Below are 22,816 nucleotides of genomic sequence, written 5' to 3'. Positions count from 1 at the left end.
CTGTCCGGAGAGAAGCTCCGGGCAATCTAAAGAAGAAGAAGTAGGGACACGTGTCGTAAAGACCTAGGCTTGAGAAGGAGAGAAAGGGAAGAAGAAGAAACAAAGAAAGTTTATAAAGCAGTACAGATAACTACAATGAAGATGATACACACGAATACCTGAAAAACGGCCTACGTACATTATATACCAGGAAAACGAGATAAAAATATCAAGGAAATATATATCAAGCAAACAATTTGTAAATATTAAGAAAGTGACATTTATATCAAACAAACAAATAAATGATGTAAAGTAAACAAACCTAAATATTAAAATGATAAAGATGTATTGGCATCATTACTATTCAGTGTAATCCATTCTTCTTAGGTACAAGTAATGGACTTGTGCAGAAACCTTTACCAAAACTAATGGCAAAAGAAATTATGTGTATTATGAAATGTACATCTTATGGTTATCTTGGTTCACAACATTAAGTGGGATCACTCCAAATTATGACTTAACGCTTATTTCTTCTACAAAGTATCCATATCATAGTACTGACTAGTATTAGGTTTCATATACATTGAGCTACTTCCATTTCTGTGATTTATTGGTTTTTTGATATTCAACTTTATTTTTTTCATCATTTTCTGTGAAAATTCAACAAAAATGACCAAGCTTTACACCGAATACTGACTCTATTCAGTAGGTTGAAATTGAAAAGCATTCCATTCCATTTAAAGTCAAAATGTTACTGATTGATAATCAAAGGCTCATTTTGACATTTAATATAGTATTTCAAAATTCTTTGTACAGTCATCAAGGTTCAGGACTTTGAAATATACATCTCTCCAGTTGCATTCCAGCAGTGATAGTTCGTTATATATAAAGAATCTTGCATTCAGTTGCTCCGCTTCCGTTTTTGCCGTTTTGGCAAAGTCAATCATCTCTGTTAATTTAGTTGTTACATCATCGAAGACCTCTTGTATATTTACCACTCCAGCTATAGCCTTGTCAATGGCTACTAGAAGAGTTCCTACTTTTTCAGCCATGTTTTTCAAGTCTCCGTCCAGAGTTACAAAGGTGCTCAGCTCATTTCGTAGCTTGTCAGAGTTTCTGGCGCTGTTGGCCATTTGTTCTTGGAAGAATCTCATCTCAGCTTTATTATTCTCAATCTGTTTGAGAATTGCATCGACTTCGAATTTGCTCTCAGCCATGGTATTTTGTAAAAGCGTAGAATATTTCTTTTCTTCATCACTTGCATACTTTAAAAGAAATGCTCCAATGATAACTGGAGTTAGTATAGCACCAATAATTTTGAGTGTTCTGCTCTTTGAAATTTTGTCCAGCAACTTCCTCCTCATCTTACGAAGTTCTTCGTGAGAATGGCTAATCTTTTTGAAAAGTGCTTGCACCTGCTTCCTTTCCTCTTCTATTATGCGTTCTAGATTTTCTTGTTTCCTTTTGTTTTCAGCCAGTGCCTCGTTGTTTCTGATAGTTTCCTCTTCAAGGGCAGCCAGTGTTGCATGTGCAACTCTTCCATGTCTTGTAAAGGTGCCTTTATCATGCTCGAGAAACCCCCTAAAATTTTCAGTCATTTCTTTAGTCTTCAGTGCCTGAGTCCTTATTCTATCTGAGTCTTTTCTGACAAAATTAAGGAAACTTTGGAGCTCCTTTAACTCTTTAATTAGGGTGAAATCTTCAGTTAATGCTCGCTCTTTATCCTTAATTTCAGCTTTCAATTCAGACACTGTCTTTTGGAAATAATCCAAAATAGCAGGACTTTTATTTTGCACTTTTGTCATTGTCGCTTCAGCCTTTTCAAGCTGGGCTTTTAGATACTCTATCTGATCTTTGGTGAGGTTGATCATTTCGTCTTTATGTGCATTTGCTTTAATTACCTCAACTCGTTCCTTGTTTATAATATATTTCTTGGTGAATGCCGGTTCAAACTGCCGAGCCAGCTCAAACGTTTGCCGAATGCCTAAAAGAATACTGTCCCCATTCCTCCAGAGTTTAGCATGATCTTGAGCTGCGCCTAAGTCATCATCGTAATTTTTGAAGATGTCTGTGAAGTCTGAGTGGTTTTCATAGTATATCTGAAGAGGAATCATAGACATGACGAGATTCACATAGCCTTCGATGTTGCCTATGCGAGCGCAGGTTTCCTCAGAGCCTCTTGCCATTTCATTGACTTTAGCACTGCTGCATTGGTCTTCATTTAGTTCATCAGGAAGTCCCTCCAGTTCTGGCAATTTTTTAGCTAACGAGAAATTTTCAGGTACAGTTTCTACCTGACGCGTGATGGGGTTTCCTGGAGAAAATAAACAAACCAGGGTTAAGAAGAGTCTATTTCTATGTCTCCACATTTTTTCTCTTTTTAACTACCACAAAGAAAACAGAAGGTTTAAATTCATAGCAGTTCAAATTCTTGTAAAAAATATGATTATTAGATATAAATGCGATTTGATACCCCAGTTTATAAGTATTTGGATGATATTACTTGCAAGCAAATTGAGCAGCTTTGTAGAGGTTAACAGATCGAATAATAAAGTCTGAAAAGAAAAAAATAAATTAGAAAATTAAAGTTCAAAATTTTAAATGATGCTTTCCATGATACATAGAACTTCAGTAACTGTAATTAGGTTTAGAAAACTTCAGTAACTGTAATTAGGTTTAGAAAACAAAAATGAATTAATGCATTAATATTTCCTTCATACTCTATAGATTTCAATTGCCTTTTATGCATTAGGGCAATTTGTACAAATGAATACTACATTTTTGCTTAGGACAATTTGTACACATAGATACCAGGTCATCATCATATCTTATCGCGCCAATATCGAACCCACAGGAGGGCGTTGGCATTTGCCTCTGAGGTCTTGATCTGAGCAGTGATGGCCCATTGGGCACCCTCATAGAATGTGTTTCATTGTTTGAGGTGTTGCCCCACATGGGCATCCAGGATTGGCAGCTAATCTCCATTTGTGGTGGTTATCTCCAGTTTTGCCCACTTTGATTCTTGTTCTGTTTAGGGTTACCATGGCCTTCTTGGTGAAGGTCGATCTGCTGGGCAGGCAATCGCTTTGGGCTGAACAGCGCCTCATTAGATGGCCATTGGTCACTTTCCCGCCACTTCTCTATCCTTTGAGCAGCTGCCCGGATTTGTTGTAGTCCATCCATTTCTGCAAAGCTTTTTGTGTGATTTCAGTCTTCGCCTTGCTTCCTGATGATTGTGCGTTGGATGCCTAGTGTTATTAATTCATTCAATTTGTTTATTCTTTTCATTTTTTGCCGTTTCTCGTCGGATTTGGGGTGGTGGGATACCAGCTATCTTATATAAATATGGTAGAAGTGTCGATTTTAGGGTACCAGTAATAATTCGACTGGACTTATTTAACCCTGGGTCTACTATATGCGAAAGGCATGATCTGGCCCACACTGGTTGACAGTGTAGAAATACGTCCTACTCGTACGGGTGTTCGATGCAGTCTGAACTAGGCAGCCATAGAAATACGTCCTACCTGTACAGATGTTCGATGCAGTCTGAACTAGGCAGCCATAGAAATACGTCCTACCTGTACGGGTGTTCGATACAGTCTGAACTAGGCAGCCATAGAAATACATCCTACCTGTACGGGTGTTCGATACAGTCTTAACTAGGCAGCCATAGAAATACGTCCTACTCGTACGGGTGTTCGATACAGTCTGAACTAGGCAGCCATAGAAATACGTCCTACCTGTACGGGTGTTCGATACAGTCTGAACTAGGCAGCCATAGAAATACGTCCTACCTGTACAGATGTTCGATGCAGTCTGAACTAGGCAGCCATAGAAATACGTCCTACCTGTACGGGTGTTCGATACAGTCTGAACTAGGCAGCCATAGAAATACATCCTACCTGTACGGGTGTTCGATACAGTCTTAACTAGGCAGCCATAGAAATACGTCCTACTCGTACGGGTGTTCGATACAGTCTGAACTAGGCAGCCATAGAAATACGTCCTACCTGTACGGGTGTTCGATACAGTCTTAACTAGGCAACCATAGAAATACATCCTACTCGTATCCTACTCGTACGGGTGTTCGATACAGTCTGAACTAGGCAGCCATAGAAATACATCCTACTCGTATGGGAGTTCGATACAGTCTGAACTAGGCAGCCATAGAAATACGTCCTACTCGTACGGGTGTTCGATACAGTCTGAACTAGGCAGCCATAGAAATACGTCCTACCTGTACAGATGTTCGATGCAGTCTGAACTAGGCAGCCATAGAAATACGTCCTACCTGTACGGGTGTTCGATACAGTCTGAACTAGGCAGCCATAGAAATACATCCTACTCGTACGGGTGTTCGATACAGTCTGAACTAGGCAGCCATAGAAATACGTCCTACCTGTACGGGTGTTCGATACAGTCTTAACTAGGCAACCATAGAAATACATCCTACTCGTATCCTACTCGTACGGGTGTTCGATACAGTCTGAACTAGGCAGCCATAGAAATTCATCCTACTCGTATGGAAGTTCGATACAGTCTGAACTAGGCAGCCATAGAAATACGTCCTACTCGTACGGGTGTTCGATACAGTCTGAACTAGGCAGCCATAGAAATACGTCCTACCTGTACGGGTGTTCGATACAGTCTGAACTAGGCAGCCATAGAAATACATCCTACCTGTACGGGTGTTCGATACAGTCTTAACTAGGCAGCCATAGAAATACGTCCTACTCGTACGGGTGTTTGATACAGTCTGAACTAGGCAGCCATAGAAATAATCCTACTCGTACGGGTGTTCGATACAGTCTGAACTAGGCAGCCATAGAAATAATCCTACTCGTACGGGTGTTCGATACAGTCTGAACTAGGCAGCCATAGAAATACGTCCTACTCGTACTGGTGTTCGATACTGTCTGAACTAGGCAGCCATAGAAATACGTCCTACTCGTATAGGAGTTCGATATAGTCTGAACTAGGCAGCCATAGAAATACGTCCTACTCGTACGGGTGTTCGATACAGTCTGAACTAGGCAGCCATAGAAATACGTCCTACCTGTACAGATGTTCGATGCAGTCTGAACTAGGCAGCCATAGAAATACGTCCTACCTGTACGGGTGTTCGATACAGTCTGAACTAGGCAGCCATAGAAATACATCCTACCTGTACGGGTGTTCGATACAGTCTTAACTAGGCAGCCATAGAAATACGTCCTACTCGTACGGGTGTTCGATACAGTCTGAACTAGGCAGCCATAGAAATACGTCCTACTCGTATGGGAGTTTGATATAGTCTGAACTAGGCAGCCATAGAAATACGTCCTACTCGTATGGGAGTTCGATATAGTCTGAACTAGGCAGCCATAGAAATACGTCCTACTCGTACGGGTGTTCGATACAGTCTGAACTAGGCAGCCATAGAAATACGTCCTACTCGTACGGGTGTTCGATACAGTCTGAACTAGGCAGCCATAGAAATACGTCCTACTCGTACGGGTGTTCGATACAGTCTGAACTAGGCAGCCATAGAAATACGTCCTACTCGTACGGGTGTTCGATACAGTCTGAACTAGGCAGCCATAGAAATACGTCCTACTCGTACGGGTGTTCGATACAGTCTGAACTAGGCAGCCATAGAAATACGTCCTACCTGTACGGGTGTTCGATACAGTCTGAACTAGGCAGCCATAGAAATACATCCTACTCGTATGGCTATTCGATACGGTCTGAATTAGGCAGCCATAGAAATACGTCCTACCCATACTGGTGTTCGATACAGACTGAACTGGGCAGCCATAGAAATATGTCTTACCCATATGGGTGTTCAATACAGACTGACTAGGCAGCCATAGAAATACGTCCTACCAGTACGGGTGTCTAATACAGACTGAACTAGGCTGCCATAGAAATACGTCCTGCCCATATGGGTATTCGATACAGAATGAACTAGGCAGCCATAGAAATACGTCCTACCAGTACGGGTGTCTAATACAGACTGAACTAGGCAGCCATAGAAATACGTCCTACAGATACTGAACGAGGTTTTAGTTTGTGGCAATTTGTACAAATGAATACTAGACTTTTGTTTGTGGTAATCTGTACAAATAGATACTGTTTTTGTTTGTGGCAATTTGTACAAATCCATATTAGGTGTTACTTTGTTATAATCTGAACAAATGAATACTTGGCTTTTTTTGTGGCAATTTGTACAAACAATATTAGGCTTTTTATTGTGGTAATCTGTACTAATAGACACTATCCTTTTGTTTATGGCAGTTTGTACAAATAAATACAAGAATTTTGCTTGGGACAATTTGTACAAATAAATACTAGGCTTTTGTTTATGGCAGTTTGTGCTAATGAATACTAGGTTTTGGTTTGCCACAATTTCTAAAAATAAATACCAATTTTTTTTTTTTTTGTGGTAATGAGTACAAATGAATACTATTTGTTTGAATGTGGTAATTTGTACAAATAAATACTATAGTTTTGTTTACGGTAATTTTTACGAATATTTACTTTAGTTTTCTGTGTCGTTTTGAACAAATAGATGCTAGGCTTTAGTTTATAGCAATATGTACAAATAAATATTATGCTTTTGTTTGTTGCAATTTGTGCAAAACAATACTACGTTTTTATTTGCTGTAATTTGTACAAATAAACACTTAGGCTTTTGTTTGTGACAATTTTTACAAATAAATATTAGGCTTATATATGTGGCAGTATGTAACCAATGTTTTTGTACTGAGGCGTAATATACAAATAAATTCTACTTTAGCACCAGCCGCACGTTGAGATACTACTACTAGAGTTATTGGGTCCTTTGACTGGCCAAAAAGTACTACATTGGATCCCCCTCTCTGGTTACGGCTCATTTTTCCTTTGCCTGCACATACATACATACATACATACATATACCACGACACTTCCCCCAATTTTTGGGGGTAGCCGACATCAACAAATGAAACAAAACAAAAAAGGGGACCTCTACTCTCTACGTTCCTTCAGCCTAACAAGGGACTCAACCGAGTTCAGCTGGTACTGCTAGGGTGCCACAGCCCACCCTCCCACATTATCCACCACAGATGAAGCTTCATAATGCTGAATCCCCTACTGCTGCTACCTCCGCGGTCATCTAAGGCATCGGAGGCAGCAGCAGGGCCTACCGGAACTGCGTCACAATCGCTCGCCATTCATTCCTATTTCTAACACGCTCTCTTGCCTCTCTCACATCTATCCTCCTATCACCCAGAGCTTTCTTCACTCCATCCATCCACCCAAAACTTGGCTTGCACATACACTGGATAATTTAGCTTATTCTTTCCAAATTCACCCCTTTCCTCATACACCTAACAACATGAAGATAACCGAAAAATTCATCTTCACTCAAGGAGTTAACTACTGCACTTTAATTGTTCAGTGGCTACTTTCCTCTTGGTAAGGGTAGAAGAGACTCTTTAGCTATGGTAAGCAGCTCTTTTAGGAGAAGGACACTCCAAAACCAAAACATTATTCTTTAGTCTTGGGTAGTGCCATAGCCTCTGTATCATGGTTTTACACTGTCTTGAGTTAGAGTTCTCTTGCTTGAGGGAATACTTGGGCACACTATTCTATCTAAGTCTTAATAGTTTTTATATGAGAGATCTATTTTAATGTAAATACTGTTCTTTTCTCACTGGTTTATTTTCCCTTTGGCTTACAGCTTCTTGCTTTTCCTCTAATTGAATTCTGGTCTGCACAGTAGCTTGGATTAATGTTCAAATGAATATTAGTCTTCCAGTAATCTATATACCTGTGTGTATATCCTATTATGTAGCCTATGATCACACGTGTAATGAAGTAATGTATTTTAGCAAACCCTTTTACCCCCAAAGGACGTACTGGTACGTTTCACAAAAGCCATCCCTTTACCCCCATGGACGTACCGGTACGTCCTCGCAAAAAAATGCTATAAGAATTTTTTTTTCATATTTTTGATAATTTTTTGAAAAAATTCAGGCATTTTCCAAGAGAATGAGACCAACCTGACCTCTCTATGACAAAAATTAAGGCTGTTAGAGCAATTTAAAAAAATATATACTGCAAAATGTGCTGGGAAAAAAATAACCCCCTGGGGGTTAAGGGTTGGAAATTTCCAAATAGCCTGGGGGTAAAAGGGAAAATTACGAAGGGAAAAAAAAGTCTGTATTTGTAAACATCTGTAAGAAAGTGAGATATGGACATAGAAGGTGGAGTGGCCTTACCATAGACGCTGGAGACCACCAGAAACAGCAGAGGCAGACCCATACTGGTTAACCTTATATCCAGCTTCATCTGAAAAGAAATGTAAAAGTCAATTTTCATATTGTGAATTGGAGTTTGGAAATAAAGTTTTGGTTTTATAGTATCCTGCTTAGCTAGTCGTAATAATAATAATGATGATAATAATAATAATAATAATACATACATACATACATACATACATACATACATATACCAAGGCACTTCCCCCAATTTTGGGGGGTAGCCAACATCAACAAAGAAACAAAAACAAAAAGGGGACCTCTACTTTCTACGTTCCTCCCAGCCTAAACAATAATAATAATAATAATAATAATAATAATAATAATAATAATGTCTAGTAGAAATAAACAAGATAGCCGAACGAGCCATTTCTTCATAAAGCCGTTTAATATGATACGATTAAATAACATAAAACACCCTCCCTCTCTCTCTCTCTCTCTCTCTCTCTCTCTCTCTCTCTCTCTCTCTCTCTCTCTCTCTCTCTCTCTCTCTCTCTCATAATGAGAACTAGAATAAGGAATAAAGAATGATATTTGTCGTCTCTCTTTTACAATCACCAATCCACGCCCAGTTTTCCTCAGGGTTAATTATCTTTTGAATTTGTATTTTAATGTAATTGTCGGTTTTATCATTTCATAAATTTCATTGTTTATATATTATTATAAGTGTTTATTTTATTGCACAATGTTTTGATATTTCAATTGGGTTATTTGATATCAGAAGTTCTTAAAATAGTTTTAATCACTGGGTTGTGGTGGCCTGTTGATAACGTCCTTGCCTGGTGATCGATAGACTGGGGTTCGAATCCCGCTTTAACTCGTTGGTTCCTTTGGTCGCTGTAACCTCACATCCTTGTAAGCTAAGGATGGGGCGTTTAGGTAAGCCTATAGGTCTACCTGCTGAGTCATCAGCAGCCATTGCCTGGCCCTCCCTGGTCCTAGCTTGGATGAATCAGGGCTTGGGCGCTGATCATATGTAATATGTTCAGTCTCTAGGGCATTGTCCTGCTTGCTAGGGCACTGTCACCGTCCCTTCCCTCTGCCATTCATGAGTGGTCTTTAAACCTCTAAGCCCAGGGGCTCCAGTAGGGAAAATAGCTCAGTGAGGAAAGGAAACAGAGAAATTTACAATATTTTAAGAACAGCACCAAGATTAAATTAAATATCTCCTATATAAACTATAAAAACTTCAACAAATCAAGAGGAAGAGAAATAAGATGGAATAGTGTGCCTGAGTGTACCCTCAAGCAAGAGAACTCTAACTATAAATGCTGGAACAAAATCGCTCTACCAAAGAGCAACTCTCTCTCTCTCTCTCTCTCTCTCTCTCTCTCTCTCTCTCTCTCTCTCTCTCTCTCTCTCTCTCTCTCTCTCTCTCGGGCGGACAGATGGGTACATAAGAGCAGTTGTTATTTAAATTGAATAATTTAGTCATTACCGTAACTGTTCATTTTTCGCTTAGGATTATTACCCATTTCTTATTTTCCTTCTACACTTTAATTACCACTAACACGTGGAAGTTGGAATCAACCATTTATTAAGTTCTTTTCCATTTTAATTTCATCTTCATCTGTTAAATGTTTGGTTCTTTTTTTGTTAATTTCAACAATTATAAAATGTTTCATGATGGTTTTTATAAATCTTATATATATAAATGTGAAAATTTAAAAATATTTTATTTATGTGATTGAATATTTCATAATATAAAAAAAATGTGATATGTTAAAAGATTTATTCTTTATCTCATAACACCATCAGTTATAACACTGATCATTATCTCGTATAATTTCGTAAAGTGTCTTACTGTGACACGCATTCATCAAAGATTTGTCACCATCTATGTTATAACTAGTATACGCGATCCGTCAAAAATGACGGCTAAATAGATAGATATGCACACATACGTACACAGTTTAAACCCCTCCTAACCCCTCCCCCTTTCCTATTGGGGTACCCGCTGTCATCAGGATATGACTACTTCCTTTTCCCCCCAACCCAAGGGACGGGGAAGAGACCGAGTACTTATACGTCTGGCAATGCCGCTGAGTGTGACCGGAAATATATATATATATATATATATATATATATATATATATATATATATATATATATATATATATATATATATATATATATATGTGTGTGTGTGTGTGTGTGTGTGTGTGTGTGTGTGTGTGTGTGTGTGTGTGTGTGTGTGTGTGTTCAAAAAGGCCCATAAAAGAAACACAGGAGATATAAATAAATCACTATATTTCGGCCAATAAACATTGGCCCTCTTCAGGGTGTAAAGTAAAAATGTTTATTGGCCGAAATATGGTGATTTATTTATATTTCCTGTGTTTCTTTTATGGGCCTTTTTGAAAAAAACATGTTGAATTGTTCGATTACAGTTATAAGTAAGACATATATATACAGTATATATATATATATATATATATATATATATATATATATATATGTGTGTGTGTGTGTGTACGTATAGATATATATATATATATATATATATATATATATATATGTATATATATATACATATATTTATATATATATATATATATATATAGAGAGAGAGAGAGAGAGAGAGAGAGAGAGAGAGAGAGAGAGAGAGAGAGAGAGAGAGAGAGAGAGAGAGAGAGAGCGCCAACAATTGCTCTATGTTATATAGGGGAAATAGCTGATATAAAAGAACAGCCTTCGAAGAAATCACACTGTATTAAAAAGGTTCATTTGTTGCCATTAAGGAAAACCTAAACATTCTCAGCTTCCTAATTTGATATCATCCCCAATTATGAAAAATTACCCTTCTCCTCTCATGGAAGGAAACAGAGGAGTGATATAGTATGCGAATTGACATTAATTAATTGATTAATTTAGAACTCCGTATTGGTAACAGCGAAAAGATGAATTAAATCTGTATTCTTCTCTCTTTCCAGGTAAGAGAACTTGACTCTTGTAACAAGCTACTTCCAGGTCGTATGTGAGTTGCTTGCGACTTTGTTTAGTCTAAATGATAGGCTAGGTACATCACTTTTCCATGTATTGTCATGGCAATGAATGAAAATTTATCTAAGAATATTAAAAGATTACTGAAGCCATTACTTGTGAAGGGGTAGATTTGGGACAGTTTACCCCCCCCCCAAAAAAAAAAAAATCTTATGTGATCCCGGTGGGCCTGATCAGTTGATATTGAAATATATATATATATATATATATATATATATATATATATATATATATATATATATTTCAATATTAACTAATCAGGCATATATATATATATATATATATATATATATGTGTGTGTGTGTGTGTATATATATATATAATTATGTATATATTTATGTGTATATATATATATTTATATATGTAAAACTATATATACATATATATAATTATTTATATATATGCATATCTACATATATATATATATATATGTATATATATATATATATATATATATATATATATATATATATATATATATATATATATATATTGGGCTGGTTCCATATGAAAACCCACACAACGTAAAAGTAATAAACTACACTGTTAAAAATCGTAACGTTAATAGGAAATTCTCCGTCAAAATATTCTGTTCTCGGCCGTATTTCAGTGAAGTAGAGGCGACCATATTTTTACCGTACTTTATTGGTGACCATAATATCACTCCTTTGCGTCAATATATCCGTTTTTAAAACTTTTTTTTTTCCTTTTTTTTTTCTTCAACAGAATTAAGTGTAAACAAGAACTTCCTTTAAATGTACTTTTAAATGGTGACCATGCAATTACACACTTATCGAAATTGTTAACTGGCGTTGGTGCACGGACACAAACACATTCTCCTACACACATATGGAAATACGTAATATTAAGATCTCAAATCATGCCAATACCTTGACGAGCTTATCCTCTGCGCTGTTTTATGAAGAAAGGGTCCAATTGACTCTTCCTGTCTCTTTATCTCAACGTTCAGCGTGCCACTGACAACCGCAGAATCCTGACTGACACCAATCAAAATAATATCTATAGATTTACCTTAGGTAAAAAGTATATTTTATGAAATCTTGCCAAAAAGTATCCAATGTTCAGAAAACTTTTAACTAAAAAAGTAGACTATATTATTATGCATACTGTATATATTTACTGTTTTTTTATATCTGTTACTTAAACTTAACTATATTTTGCTAAATTGTTACCAAATAAGGCTTGGTATCATGCGTCTGGCATTGCAACTTACAAGCATAGATACTGAAAGCAAAAAAAAAAAAAAACTACCGGACAAAATTTAACATCTATCGTTCTATGTTAGAAATAACTACTTTTAATCCATAGAATGTTAAATGAATATCTTGGATAAGTTTTTCCAAACATGGGTTATTTAAAATAGATGTTCACTATGTGATTCTCTTACCTGCTGTAATATTATGAACTTTTAGGGGGAAAAAACCTGAAATGTATAAATCAGTGAGTTTCTAGTTTATATTTTCCTTGAATCTGTAAAAACAATATAATGAATCTCTCTCATATTTTATGATAGATAAGTAATGTTTCTTCTCCAATCCCCTATTATTTTATCTTGCTTTCACTATCGTTGCCCTAACACCCTTATCTAAAGGGGTACCATTTGTTTACTAGTTTCGATCACTACTTTTTCTTTTTAGGTCTTAGCATATCTTTCCTATGCTTTTCGCCTAAGTTGAAATAGATAAGTAAATACCTAAATTATTAAAGTGTATATATATATGTATATATATTATATATATATATATATATATATATATATATATATATATATATATATATATATATATATGTATGTATATATATATAACAATAGAAGTAAGGAAAGCATTAAAAGGAATGGAATGAGGCAAATCAGCAGGAGAAGATGGACTATCAATTGATTGAATAGTAGATGGAGAAGTTTTTATAGTAAATCGCGCTGAACTTTACACAATATGTCTGCAAGAATGCTTTATACCTACAGCTTGGAAAAACTTTATTGTTACATTAATCCATAAAAAGGGAGACACGAATGACCTGAAAAATTACCGACCAATAAGTATATCGTAGTAATTATATGAGATATTTTCAAAGATTATATTAGGCTGAATAGAAAGACATCTAGACTTTAATCATCCAAAAGAGCAGGCAGGCTTATGAAGTGGGTATTCAACAACTCACATATCCATGTAATTAACCTGGTTTTGATTCTGTCAAAACTTTAGCAGTAATGAAAGCCCTCAGAAATGTCCTATAAACTGGCGTGTAGGACATGTCTGAGGCCTTGTCCTGCAATGAACTAGTTACAGCTGATGGTGTATATATATATATATATATATATATATATATATATATATATATATGTATATATATACGTGTGTATAATTTATAAACCCTTTTTATTTCTGAGTCGGGGTACCTTAACATGGTGAAAGGGTTTGAGTATCACCATGATCAGCAAAGCTGTACTAGTCAGGACCGCCCATGCTAGGTTGGTTCCCACCATCACCAATTCACACTGACCAGCATGGTGATGTAAACTGGCCAAACTTCAGACATGATTAAGGACATATCTGAGGCCTTTTTTCTGCAGTGGACTAGAACATTAGCATTTGTTGTTGGTGGTGTTATATATATACACATATATATATATACAGTATATATACATATATATATATATATATATATATATATATATATAGATATATATGTATATATATATATATATATATATATATATATATATATATACTGTATATATATACAGTATATATGGCGCCCTTTACATCAATAGGCATAGGAGGAGATACATACATACATACATATACTATATATATATATATATATATATGTATATATATATATATATATATATATATATATATATATATATATATATGCATCACAGTTACATCAGCTGTCATGAAAATATATTGTATGCTCATTCTAAAGAGACTAGAGACAAAGATTGATAAAAAGCTGAGAGATGAACAAGCAGGATTTCGAAAACAACACTGAGATTACCTCACAGTTCTGCTTCGCTCAAGATGTTAACTACGGCACTGTAATTGTTCAATGGCTACTATCCTCTCGGTAAGGTAGAAGAGACTCTTTAGCTATGGTGATCAGCTCTTCTAAGAGAAGGACAGTCCAAAATTAAACCATTGTTCTCTTGTCTTGGGCAGTGCCATAGCCTCTGTACCATGGTCTTCCACTGTCTTTGGGTAGAATTCTCTTGCTTGAGGGTTCATTCTGCAACACTATTCTATGTTATGTCTCTTCCTCTTGTTTTTTATTTTTTTAATAGTTTATGTATGAAAGATTTATTTCGATGTTGTTACTGTTCGTAAAATTTTTTTTTTTTCAATTAATTACTTCTCTTGTAGTTTATTTATTTCTTTACTTCCTTTCCTCACTGGGCTTCTTTCCCTGTTGGAGCCCTTAAGCATCTTACTTTTTCAATTAGAGTAGTAGCTTAGCAAATAATAATAATAATAATAATAATAATAATAATGATAATAATAATAATAATAATGATAATAATAATAATAATAATAATAATAATAAGATTACCCAACAATTTGTCTTTGCTCAAGGTGTTAACTACTGCACTGTAATTGTTCAGGGGCTACTTTCCTCTTGGTAAGGGTTGAAGGGACTCTATGATAAGCAGTTCTTCTAGGAGAAGAAAACTCCAAAATAAAACCATTGTTCTCTAGTCTTGGGTAGTGCCATAGCCTCTGTACCATGGTCTTCTACTGTCTGGGGTTAGAGTTCTCTTGCTTTAGGGTACAACAGGCACACTATTCTATCTATTTCCTGTCCTCACTGTGCTATTTTCCTTGTTGGAGCCCTTGGGCTTATAACATCCTGCTTTCCTAACTAGGGTTGTAGATTAGCTAGTAATAAATAATGGCCATGAATGTCAAGGAAACGGCATATACATCAAGGAACTTCTCATAGATAACTAGGAAATAGAAAAAGAAAATACATGGATCTAATGAAACGACTCATAAATATGAAAAATTCAGCACAAATATAAAGAAAATACTCAAATGCCAAAAGGACGATGCAAATAGCAAGAAAATGTCACAAAATTCAAGGAGATTATATTCACAAGTACCTTGTAAATGACATTTAAATGTTAAGAATATGATTATATTAAATATCAAGAATACAGCACGAATATATATCAAGAATATTTCACCTAAATTTCAAGAATAGAACGGGAATATAAATTGAGAATAAAACACGAATATAAATTGAGAATAAAACACAAGTATATATTAATAATATAACACGAATATATATAAAAAATATAACACCTAAAATTTCAAGAAGATAACACGGTTATATATCAAGAATATAACACCTAAAATTTCAAGAAGAAAACACGAATATATATCAAGAATATAACACCTAAATTTCAAGAAGATAACACGAATATATATCAAGAATATAACACCTAAAATTTCAAGAAGATAACACGATTATATATCAAGAATATAACACTTAAAATTTCAAGAAAATAACACGAATATATATAAAGAATATAACACCTAAAATTTCAAGAAGATAACACGAATATATATCAAGAATATAACACCTAAAATTTCAAAAAGAAAACACGAATATATATCAAGAATATAACACCTAAAATTTCAAGAAGATAACACGAATATATATGAAGAATATAACACCTAAAATTTCAAGAAGGTAACACGAATATATATAAAAAATATAACACCTAAATTTCAAGACTATAACACGATATATCAAGAACATAACACCTAAAATTTCAAGAAAATAACTTGATTATATATCAAGAATATAGCACCTAAAATTTCAAGAAAATAACTCGATTATATATCAAGAATATAACACCCAAAATTTCAAGAAGATAACACGAATATATATCAAGAATATAACACCTAAAATTTCAAGAAGATAAGACGAATATATATGAAGAATATAACACCCAAAATTTCAAGAAGGTAACACGAATATATATAAGAAATATAACACCTAAATTTCAAGAATATAACACGATATATCAAGAACATAACACCTAAAATTTCAAGAAGAAAACACTATTATTTATAAAAAATATAACACCTAAAATTTCAAGAATAAAACTATTATATATCAAAAATATAACACCTAAAATTTCAAGAACAGACCTCGTCACTAACGCCATGCAAAAAAGCTGTCACACACGCCTCTCGTGACTTCATTCCAAAGGCAATATGATATCTCAGCTCGACGTCAGGTTTTGATGTCATTATGGCTTGGCTGTGTTTACCTCCCAAACTTCCAAATGAAGTTAGATTTTGTTCCGTCTTTCAGCGAACTTCGCCTATTTGAAGTTGACGGGAATATGTGTGTGCGAAACCCCTGCTTCTTACAAGTCTTAGAGTTTGGATATAAGCTAGAAGTCTCTCTCTCTCTCTCTCTCTCTCTCTCTCTCTCTCTCTCTCTGAAGGAGGGATTGGAACTTTGTTAATGATTATAATCCTCTCATATATAATGAAAGGCAAGTGCCTGGCTTTATATATATATATATATATATATGTATATATGTATATATATACATATATACATATATATATACATGTATATATATATATATATATATATATATATATATATATATATATATATGTGTGTGTGTGTGCGTGTGTAACCAGACACTTACTCCTTATTATATAGGGGATATTATTATTATCATCATTATTATTATTATTATTATTATCATCATCATCATTATTATTATTATTATTATTATTATTCAATACACTATTCTATTGAACCTTCAATCTGAAAGCCGACCTTTGACCCTAGGGAATATCATCGCACCAACACCATATTCTTGGCAAAAGAAATATCGGCCGGCTGTTACATCACTGGCATGTTGTCAGCATTCAGTGCCTGGAATATGACGCCGTTTCCAGGGCTATAGGCACTGGTTCCATCTCTAGCTGGTCCATGTACTTCGGCCATAGGCGAAGTTTTGTGTTAACGATTCTTTTCTGGCTTTTAATTCATTTCTCTATTCATTTTTCATAATTTTTTTTCCATTCACACGCTTTATCCCAACTGGGCTTAAAGCTAAGCTTGTAATAATAATGATAATAAAACTAAGAGAAATCATTCTGGCGAGCCCAGTGGCACTATGAATGTGATCTTGAGGTTATCTAGAAATATCTTGTTTATAATAACATAAGTAGAAGGACACTCCAAAATCAAACCATTGTTCTCTAATCTTGGGTAGTGCCATAGCCTCTGTACCATGGTCTTCCACTGTCTCTTGGGTTACAGTTCTCTTGCTTATGGGTACACTCGGGCACACTATTCTATCATATTTCTCTTCCTCTTGTTTTGTTGAAGCTTTTATTGTTTATATATGAAAGATTTATTTTAATGTTGTTACTGTTCTTAAAATGTTGTATTTATTTCCTCATTTCCTTTCCTCACTGGGCTATTTTCCCCGTTGGAGCCCCTGGGTTTATAGCATCCTATTTATCCAACTAGGGTTGTAGCTTAGCAAGTAACAATAATAATAATAATAATAATAATAATAAGTAATGATAATGGTAATGTCGATGATAATATGATCATCAATAATAATAATGGTAAAAATTATCTATTATATGATAATAATAAGGCTTATGATATTTTAGTATCCAGTGGTAGTTATTTTGATAATTGTGATGATAATGATAATGCTTAATATCTTTCTTTTAATGATAAGGTTGAACATCAATTTATATTTGCATTTATTTTCCAGCAGCACAATGCTCTATAAAATGATAGAATAGTTAATGAGAGAGAGAGAGAGAGAGAGAGAGAGAGAGAGAGAGAGAGAGAGAGAGAGAGAGAGCACCACATCGTTCAGTTTATTTTTGGCTAAAATATAAACCCATGAAAATGTTTATCTCTCTCTCTCTCTCTCTCTCTCTCTCTCTCTCTCTCTCTCTCTCTCTCTCTCTCTCTCTCTCTCGATGATCTTACATTGCCGTGTTGCCTGCAGCCAGCCATTTTAACGATCATACGTCCTCTTTAAGATGATTTACTAGTCTTGAGAGAGAGAGAGAGAGAGAGAGAGAGAGAGAGAGAGAGAGAGAGAGAGCTACACCATCTGTTTCAATTCCATCCTCTGCCTAACCTTATCTAAGGGCGTAATTCTGCCTTCCTCCTGAGGATTAGCTGTTGCAAGGCGATGGTCGTTGGAGGGGGCGGGGGGGGGGGGAGGAGATGAGGAGGGGGAAGGAGGTTAGGGATAGGAGGACCCTTTGGCCAACTTTGGGAAATAGAGACAGCAAACAAGGTACCTTCGGGATTACTCTTCGTCATTCCACCCTCGGCGTGTTTGATGAAAGCGATTTTACACATCCCTGTTTATTCGCCGTAAACATGCACTGATTATCTCCGGCAACGACGTTGGAAGGAGGTTATGTTTTCGCCCCTGTTTTTGTGTGAGTGTGTTTGTTTGTTTGTTTGTTTGTGAACAGCTTCCTGACCACAGTTTTAACCGTAGAGTAATGGAACTTGCAGGAATTGACTCTTATGTTAAAAGCTGGAAATAATTATATTTTTGAAGATCAAGGTCAGAGGTCAAGGTCACGGTCAAGCAAAATGTCCAGTTCACGAAATCAGCCATAAGTTTGGACATCGTTCTCACAAAGACTTCAAACTTGGTTCATATTAGAATTATGAAAATCAACTCCAATAAATACATGTTGAGGTCAAAGGTCGAGAAATAAGCTACTGCGGCGGAGGTCTGCGCTCTACTGAGTACCCCTCTAGTTTTCATAGTAATTAGAATTTTGAATTTGTTTCCCCATTTATAGATGGGGAGATGGGTGGCTTCAGAAATGGTCTCCCTTCCGTAGTTTATCTTTGTTGATTCGTCAGGATAAAGTTGCAAGCCAATATTCTCTAGACAGAGAGAGAGAGAGAGAGAGAGAGAGAGAGAGAGAGAGTTACAAGGATTTTGGCTGTCTCAAAGACTTTTCAGTCCATCTAGGAAGACTCCATTTGCTCTTTGGTTGAGCGATTTGGTTTGAACGTTTAAACAGAACTTATTCTCGAACTCGGTTACCGTATTACTGTTTACTACATCCGCTGGAAGTCTGTCCCATGTATTTGGTATTTTAGAGGTAAAATAATTACCACATTTAGAGAGAGAGAGAGAGAGAGAGAGAGAGAGAGAGAGAGAGAGTGTGTGTGTGTCACGTATAATCGAAAGCTATCTCTTGCGTGTGCGTGCATAAGTAAGAGAGTGAGAGAGAAAAAAAATGAAGCAACGGTTTTCTCTTCATGAGTTCCTTTACCTCCTTCTTCGCCTTCTCCCTCCTAACAGCAAGGAAATCCCTACCGGCAGAGGAGTTCCCGAAGCCAGCGACAGCGAGGGATGACGTCATTCTGAGTCGAAACGTTTGGCTGACAAAATTGGTAACTGTAGTGGTGCGCATTAGATACTTGCCTCCGGCTGCTCAACATGAGAATCAAATAGGAAATTATCTCTTTCTCTCTCTCTCTCTCTCTCTCTCTCTCTCTCTCTCTCTCTCTCTCTCTCTCTCTCTCTCTCTCTCTGAAACACACTAATGTAATTGTTTTGACTCACAGGTCTTTTCTCTTAGAAAACCCAGAAAGATAAACACGGATAGATACAAGCTTCCTTAACGCTTAACTTGACCTCTTAAGCTTCGTTAATGCTTAATTTGACCTCTAAGCTTTGTTAACGCGTACCTTGACCTCTAAGCTTCGTTATCGCTTACCTTGACCTCTAAGCTTCGTTATCGCTTAGCTTGACTCCTAAGCTTCATTAACACTCAACTTGACCTCTAAGCTTCATTAACGCTTAACTTGACCTCTAAGCTTCATTAACACTTAACTTGACCTCTAAGCTTCATTAACACTTAACTTGACCTCTTAACTTCGTTAACGCTTAACTTGACCTCTAAGCTTCATAACCACTTAACTTGACCTCTAAGCTTCCTTAACGCTTAACTTGACCTCTAAACTTCGTTAACGCTTAACTTGACCTCTAAGCTTTATTAACGCTTAACTTGACCTCTAAGCTTCGTTAACGCTTAACTTGACCTCTAAGCTTCGTTAACGCTTAACTTTCCCTCTTAAGCTTCGTTAATGCTTAACTTGACCTCTTAAGCTTCCTTAACCCTTAACTTGACCTCTAAGCTTTAGTAACGCTTAACTTGACCTCTAAGCTTTGTTAACGCTTAACTTGACCTCTTAAGCTTCCTTAACGCTTAACTTGACCTCTAAGCTTCATTAACGCTTAACTTGACCCCTAAGCTTTATTATGCTTGACCTCTAAGCTTCATTAACCCTTAACTTGACCTCTTAAGCTTCATTAACGCTTAACTTGACCTCTAAGCTTCCTTAACGCTTAACTTGACCTTTAAGCTTCCTTAACGCTTAACTTGACCTCTAAGCTTCCTTAACCCTTAACTTGGCCCTTACTAAATGCATAAGGTTTCATGATGATGCAATGAAGGTTTTGCATCGAAGTTATGATTGTGCATTAAGAGAGTAGCCATATCAAAGTAATATTTAAAATTATTTTATTTTACGTTATTGTTAATAGCCACACAGATTTAATGTGGTGTTAGGTTTGAAAGTATACACTGGTATTGAAAGACCATAAACACGCATATACATATACGTATATATGTATACATACATATATACATTAAGTGTGTAATATACACATACTGTATGTGTATCATCATCATCATCATCCTCATCATCTTCTCCTACGCCTATTGAGGCAAAGGGGCTCGGTTAGGTTTCACCAGTCGTCTCTATCTTGAGCTTTTAATGCAATACTTCATTCATCATCTCCTTCTTCACGCTTCGTAGTCCTCAGCCATGTAGGCCTGGGTCTTCCAACTCTTCTAGTGTTTTGTGGAGCCCAGCCAAACGTTTGGTGAACTAATCTCTCTTGGGGAGTGCGAAGAGCATGCCCAAACCCTCCCCATCTACCCCTCACATATGGCACTCGAGTAATCTCTCTTACAGTGTATTTATTTTTTTATTTCTTCTCCTCACTGGGCTATTTTTCCCTGATGGGTCACTTCTGCTTGTAGCATCCTGCTTTGCTGAGTATAACGTATGTATTTGGTTTATCAATACAAGTTTCAACTCCACAAGATCTGTAATATCGTCATGACGTCAAGGGAGAACCCGTAGTTTTTTTAGTGTTATTGAAATTATGATTTCTGGGTATTTTTTTTTAAGGTATTTCCTGATCACAGAAATATACTTTATTTATTTCCTTATTTCCTTGTTTCCTTTCTTCACTAGGCTATTTTTCCCTGTTGGAGCCCTTGGGATCATAGTATCTTGCTTTTCCAACTAGGGTTGTAGCTTAGCTAATAATAATAATAATAATAATAATAATAATAATAATAATACAATGACGGCGCAATTCTAGAACGCAGAGCTGAGAGAGTGAGATGTACTAATGCACTATGCCACATTCTACTTCGTCTTAGTGTCAACCCTCCTCAACAAATGTTATTACTCGTTTAGTAGCTTTCAAAATCCTTTATTATTATCCACTAAGAGTAGTTTATTTTCAAATTTCGTTGATAATAATAAAACGAAAGAATATATTAAACATGCATGATATTTAATGGACACAAATAAAATGATATCCAAACGTTGAAACGTGGCAACGCTGCAGAACCCCTTGGGCACTCCTCAAGCGATATTCTTTTCGTTTTAGTTCTAAAGATTAAACCTTTTATTCCCACCGTTTGGATTACAGAACAGATTTTACCTAGGAAAAATGATCAAGAATCTTACCGTTAATATCAATGTATTCCCCAGGGTTCCCCTCTGACGTTAGCGATGTTGAATGACCTCACGAAGCAATTAGTTTTACAGTTCTTTTGATGGATGTCCGAGGGACTGACTGTGTTTTGGATGGGAAACTCCACCTCCCTGTCACGGGTTTTCCCGCTTTATTTGTTGATCTTCTTCACATTTACGCTTACATTGGTCCTTGCATTAGCTTTAAGTAACTTATTTTCCATCGGGTTCTTGTTCAAGTTCACGAGAGAGAGAGAGAGAGAGAGAGAGAGAGAGAGAGAGAGAGAGAGAGAGAGAGAGAGAGAGAGATTACATTCGCGTTCAATTTCCCCTATGCTTAGTGATCATTTAAATTTATTTTCTAATAAATTTATTCAATAGAGAGAGAGAGAGAGAGAGAGAGAGAGAGAAAGAGAGAGAGAGAGAGAGAGTCATTACATTGGGAACAACGGTTGAATTTCCCATCAGCTATATTCTAAACTTTTTGAGCTCGGCCTACCATGTTCAGTGATCATTTATATTCGTTTGGGAGTTTAATGAAAAAATAATATGCTGAGAGAGAGAGAGAGAGAGAGAGAGAGAGAGAGAGAGAGAGAGAGAGAGAGAGAGAGAGAGAGAGAGAGAGAGAGAGTTAAATGCTCATTGGTCAGCTTTTTATCCGTTTTGAAGGCATAGACCTATAAACATCATTGTGTCATGTACCGAGTGCCTTG

General features: G+C 36.0%; 2 protein-coding genes across 2 annotated transcripts in view; one reads left to right on the top strand and one right to left on the bottom strand.

Annotated features, from left to right (window-relative positions):
• Positions 1 to 624: 624 nt before the first annotated feature.
• On the bottom strand, positions 625 to 22,231 carry LOC137622266 (uncharacterized protein MCAP_0864-like). The gene is made up of 3 exons (XM_068352793.1): positions 22,098 to 22,231; positions 8,223 to 8,292; positions 625 to 2,293 (listed from the first exon to the last, which is right to left on the bottom strand). The coding sequence occupies exons 2-3, from the start codon at positions 8,290 to 8,292 to the stop codon at positions 765 to 767; spliced, it is 1,599 nt and encodes a 532-aa protein (XP_068208894.1). The 5' UTR covers positions 22,098 to 22,231; the 3' UTR covers positions 625 to 764.
• Positions 11,215 to 22,816, top strand: part of LOC137622268 (homologous-pairing protein 2 homolog) — a 116,379-nt gene continuing 104,777 nt past the window's right edge. The window contains exon 1 of the mRNA XM_068352798.1: positions 11,215 to 11,238. The gene's annotated coding sequence lies outside the window, so the exon portion shown is untranslated. The remainder of the gene's footprint in view (positions 11,239 to 22,816) is intronic.

Source organism: Palaemon carinicauda, chromosome 29, assembly GCF_036898095.1.
Source record: "Palaemon carinicauda isolate YSFRI2023 chromosome 29, ASM3689809v2, whole genome shotgun sequence".
In the NCBI taxonomy this organism is placed as follows: domain Eukaryota; kingdom Metazoa; phylum Arthropoda; class Malacostraca; order Decapoda; family Palaemonidae; genus Palaemon; species Palaemon carinicauda.
The sequence above is the reverse complement of the archived record's forward strand: the minus strand, read 5'-3'. Positions and strand labels throughout refer to the sequence as shown.

Coding starts and splice junctions, on each gene's coding strand:
- LOC137622266 (XM_068352793.1), bottom strand. CDS start 8,292: ATGAAGCTGGATATAAGGTTAACCAGTATGGGTCTGCCTCTGCTGTTT. Junction 2,294..8,222: donor GGTGGTCTCCAGCGTCTATG/GTAAGGCCACTC, acceptor TATTTTCTCCAG/GAAACCCCATCACGCGTCAG.